This window comes from Dreissena polymorpha, unplaced genomic scaffold (assembly GCF_020536995.1).
Source record: "Dreissena polymorpha isolate Duluth1 unplaced genomic scaffold, UMN_Dpol_1.0 chrUn045, whole genome shotgun sequence".
Lineage (NCBI taxonomy): Eukaryota > Metazoa > Mollusca > Bivalvia > Myida > Dreissenidae > Dreissena > Dreissena polymorpha.
In genome coordinates this window covers 37,501-42,500 of record NW_026273359.1, presented here as the reverse complement: position 1 = coordinate 42,500, position 5,000 = coordinate 37,501, and the positions used below count along the sequence as shown (strand labels likewise).

General features: G+C 38.9%; 1 protein-coding gene across 1 annotated transcript in view; it reads right to left on the bottom strand.

The window, feature by feature from the left end:
• The window catches only part of LOC127863831 (mucin-19-like), an 8,625-nt gene that overhangs the window by 360 nt on the left and 3,265 nt on the right, over window positions 1–5,000 (bottom strand). Inside the window, exon 2 of the mRNA XM_052403488.1 lies at window positions 1–1,384. This exon is cut by the window's left edge and continues 360 nt beyond it. Within this exon, the coding sequence (XP_052259448.1) occupies window positions 1–1,384 (1,384 nt within the window). The remainder of the gene's footprint in view (window positions 1,385–5,000) is intronic.

The following is a 5,000-nucleotide window of genomic DNA, read 5'->3' as shown; positions in this document are numbered from 1 at the left end:
GAGCCCTGATGTCCTGGAGTTAAAGTAACCCTCATCTGGGCTCGAACCACTGAGCCCTGATGTCCTGCAGTAAAAGTCTAACACTGGGCTCGAACCACTGCGCCCTGATGTCCTGCAGTAAAAGTCTAACACTGGGCTCGAACCACTACGCCCTGATGTCCTGGAGTTAAAGTAACGCTCAACTGGGCTCGAACCACTGAGCCCTGATGTCCTGGAGTTAAAGTAACCCTCAACTGGGCTCGAACCACTGCGCCCTGATGTCCTGGAGTTAAAGTAACCCTCAACTGGGCTCGAACCACTGAGCCCTGATGTCCTGGAGTTAAAGTAACGCTCAACTGGGCTCGAACCACTGCGCCCTGATGTCCTGGAGTTAAAGTAACCCTCAACTGGGCTCGAACCACTGAGCCCTGATGTCCTGGAGTTAAAGTAACCCTCAACTGGGCTCGAACCACTGAGCCCTGATGTCCTGGAGTTAAAGTAACCCTCAACTGGGCTCGAACCACTGCGCCCTGATGTCCTGGAGTTAAAGTAACCCTCAACTGGGCTCGAACCACTGAGCCCTGATGTCCTGGAGTTAAAGTAACGCTCAACTGGGCTCGAACCACTGCGCCCTGATGTCCTGGAGTTAAAGTAACCCTCAACTGGGCTCGAACCACTGAGCCCTGATGTCCTGGATTTAAAGTAACCCTCAACTGGGCTCGAACCACTGCGCCCTGATGTCCTGGAGTTAAAGTAACGCTCAACTGGGCTCGAACCACTGCGCCCTGATGTCCTGGAGTTAAAGTAACGCTCAACTGGGCTCGAACCACTGCGCCCTGATGTCCTGGAGTTAAAGTAACCCTCAACTGGGCTCGAACCACTGCGCCCTGATGTCCTGGAGTTAAAGTAACCCTCAACTGGGCTCGAACCACTGAGCCCTGATGTCCTGGAGTTAAAGTAACCCTCATCTGGGCTCGAACCACTGAGCCCTGATGTCCTGGAGTTAAAGTAACGCTCAACTGGGCTCGAACCACTGCGCCCTGATGTCCTGGAGTTAAAGTAACCCTCAACTGGGCTCGAACCACTGAGCCCTGATGTCCTGGAGTTAAAGTAACCCTCATCTGGGCTCGAACCACTGAGCCCTGATGTCCTGGAGTTAAAGTAACGCTCAACTGGGCTCGAACCACTGCGCCCTGATGTCCTGGAGTAAAAGTAACCCTCATCTGGGCTCGAACCACTGCGCCCTGATGTCCTGGAGTTAAAGTAACCCTCAACTGGGCTCGAACCACTGCGCCCTGATGTCCTGGAGTTAAAGTAACCCTCATCTGGGCTCGAACCACTGCGCCCTGATGTCCTGGAGTTAAAGTAACCCTCAACTGGGCTCGAACCACTGCGCCCTGATGTCCTGGAGTTAAAGTAACCCTCAACTGGGCTCGAACCACTGAGCCCTGATGTCCTCATCTGGGCTCGAACCACTGCGCCCTGATGTCCTCAACTGGGCTCGAACCACTGAGCCCTGATGTCCTCAACTGGGCTCGAACCACTGAGCCCTGATGTCCTGGGCTCGAACCACTGAGCCCTGATGTCCTGGAGTTAAAGTCTAACGCGTATTTAATTGTTTCGCGTTGCAACGCTTTATACTATTCAGGTTTTTGAAATCGTCAAAAGATGCAAAGTGATATTTTAGAGCATGGTTAATGTTCAGAATTACTGTTTCCTCACAAAAATACTAACTAGAACGAAAATTTGCTATTCTGTTACAACTTTTTAATTTTGTCAATTTACGAAAACGTGAAAAGGCCCGCTTTAAGAAAATGCGCGAATCAATAGCACTGCTATAGCACGGACAATTGCATGTCAACGTATAAATAACCAAGTATGGTATCAGTTAAGAGATTAGTCCTCGCTCAATAATATCGCATCATAACACAAAATCATGGTTTGATCAAGGTCCCCCCACCCTGTCCCCTTATCTATACACCTACATGCCCTTGTTTTGATTTAATTAGTTAATGATAGAATAAGTTGCCTAGAAAAAACAAATGCTACGTCAAGTAAAGTATCGCCTTAGATAAGGGCAAGTATGTGCATGTATGACTATTATAAGTCCCCAACCCTTATACACCTTGTAAGTAAAATGTATGAGAGAATACACATGCACATGAGTTTGCCGTTATTTTAAAGACAGTTTATCGCAATTTAAATAGGGTTTCTTTTAACTAAAAAAAAAACAACTGACTCATTTTGAAATATGTTTTGATTACATTATATTCAGGAGTAAACATTGCTTGAATTGAAATATTGTGTCAGATTCAGACAAACGATAGGAAAACCAAACTATGATATCACTAAAGGAAGCACATACACATGTTTAATTAAAACATATACTCATTTATATGTAATTTTGGATTGGGTGCTGCTAAGATGTTGATTGTGTACATTTCTATCTGAATGTAATGCGGCTATTTTCCAACTTATGTTTTATAAGATATGTTATGTCAAAATACAATTTGTTATGGCTATCTCTTTGAAAAAGGTCAGCAGTGTTTGATTTAGACATTAATCATTGTAACACATAATCTTATGACGACATTATTTATTAATTTATGTATTCAATTGTTTGCACAGAGGTTTTTGAAACATCAGAATAAAATTGTGTATGCATTCCTATGAATGATTGTCTTGTCATAGAGCTAGGGGGGAGGGGGGTCAAAAATAGCGTTTAAATGTTTGATGATAGTATACTTATAAACAATAAATATCACGCAAAAACAAAAACCTTTCATCATATATTGAGTGTTACAAACATTTGTTACGATAATAAGTGTGCTTCTTCAATCTTCGTTTACAGGGCAATCAGTTTCATAAAAGAAACAAAAATATTCAAGTAGATAGTCGCATGATGGTATTGTTAAGTTTAGTATGTGCTTCATACAACACTTACTTATACTTTAAGATTAAATAGTATGAACAGACCAGCCACCTAAAAACTTCCTTATTAAGGAGAACACTCATAGTTCTTTTATATGGTTCAGGCATGTGTCTCAATAGAAATACTCTAATACAATCTGCAAAACTTCCTTCATTAATCCGCAGATAGTAGTTGTTTGATTGTTTAAACTGATATGTTAAAGAGACCAACTCAATAGCTTACAGTATTTTTAATTTACAATTAGCTATATCGATTAAAAACATGGTGGTAAATACTTGTTATAATAACGAGTATACACTTATATGCATGAATGTCTTGTTTTAGAGAGAAGTGATATTTATATATTTTGATAACATATGTCATGAATATCATCTTGTGGGAATTGTTTTAAAGTGTTTTAAACTATGTTACAATACTAGCTTATAAGTGATAACATTGTACTATCTAAAACAACTATTTAGCAGATCAAGGTTTCATAGAAAACAAAGTTCTTCCAATATATTCTCAAATTGGTGGTATTGTTTAGTTGTGTGTGTGCTTAAGACATCACTTAGTTTCAAGTGAACAATTCTCTTTATCAATCGCCGAGTACTTTATACGCTTTGATGTTTAGAAGAACAATCACAGTCCTCAAGAGGCGGTTTAAGTGCGAAGTTATTGCTCTGTATTAAAGAGCTGGGGTCCGTCTTATCAAAGATCGTACGACAATATTAACTTAAGGTTGACTTTTGTTATTTTAGAATATAAGTGATTATGATTATTTGACAGCTACTTTGGAAATAAATGGAAATGTTCAACACAAGTAATTATTAATGTGACGGTTACATATTTATGGCGCTTCGAAAATTGTATCGTAAGGTGAGAATGTCGTACGATGTTTGATAAGACGGGCCCCAGAACGAAACTTCCGTCTGCGGTCTTCAGAGAGTAAATGCCTATAATTAATTGTACTGTAAAGATACTATAATGACATATAAATTTAGTATTGTTATTGCAGTTATTGCATTGCTTTAAAAATGCAATGGTTTACATTAATTTGGTTGCGTTTTTAATATTTTGATATGTTATGTACATAATTACATTTCAGTTTCATTACGCTTCTTATTGCAAGCTATAAAACACCAGTTATCCAACACAGATGGTCATGAAATACTAAAGTGATCGAGTTTTCATTTAGTTGTTTTCTCCGCTCATCCACTGCATAGCATGACACGAATCACACTCTTTTTAAACATTGCTTGATTAATATACATCACACTATGTAAGATTATTATAGTCTGTTGAATAGAATTTGACAATTCCCCTCTGTCAATTTATTGTACAATTAAGACCTATTGTTCAAATGATCGTTTGTCATGGTAAAAACACCAATCATAGAGTATTTAAGACTAGAATTATACGTAGCGGAACATGCTATTTAACAAGAACGCTTCAGATTGACACTGGATACAAACGGGCAAATACAATGAGGTACAATTTTACAACTTTGTCGGTTCTAACATAATCATACTAGTGTGTGTTTTTTTTAAAAAGGACTGTATTGTATACGCTGTGATCCGGTTCGGTTCTTCTGTTTTCAATCCTGTTATACAAGCTCACAAAACAAATGCTGTCGGAGGACATCGCGACATACTTTTCTTGTTCTTGTCAGAATAAATGGCGTTAGTTTGTAAAACCAAACTTTACGCATAGTAAGTGAGTTATTGTACATATTAATAATAAAGTAAGTTTCTAAATTGAACAATATAATAGGAGACACATAAACAGTGATTATGAGAGAAAACCATTTTTCTTCATTTATAAACATTGATCCAATAAGCACGTTCTGCACAAAAAAATAGCTTTGTGTACAATCTATATAGGCGTGTATCACTCTAACTCAATTCGTTGTAAATATATTATACCGAACTCGTGTATAATATGGAATGACATTAACAATGCTATTGATTAGGCCCTCGGTGTTAATCCTATTACTAGCGATCATGATAGATGAACATTTTACGCTTTATATTATATAGTGACTTGTTTGTTGAATCAAATACCTCGACAACTATCGCCAAATTTAGTTGTTCGTTTTAAAGATGTTTTT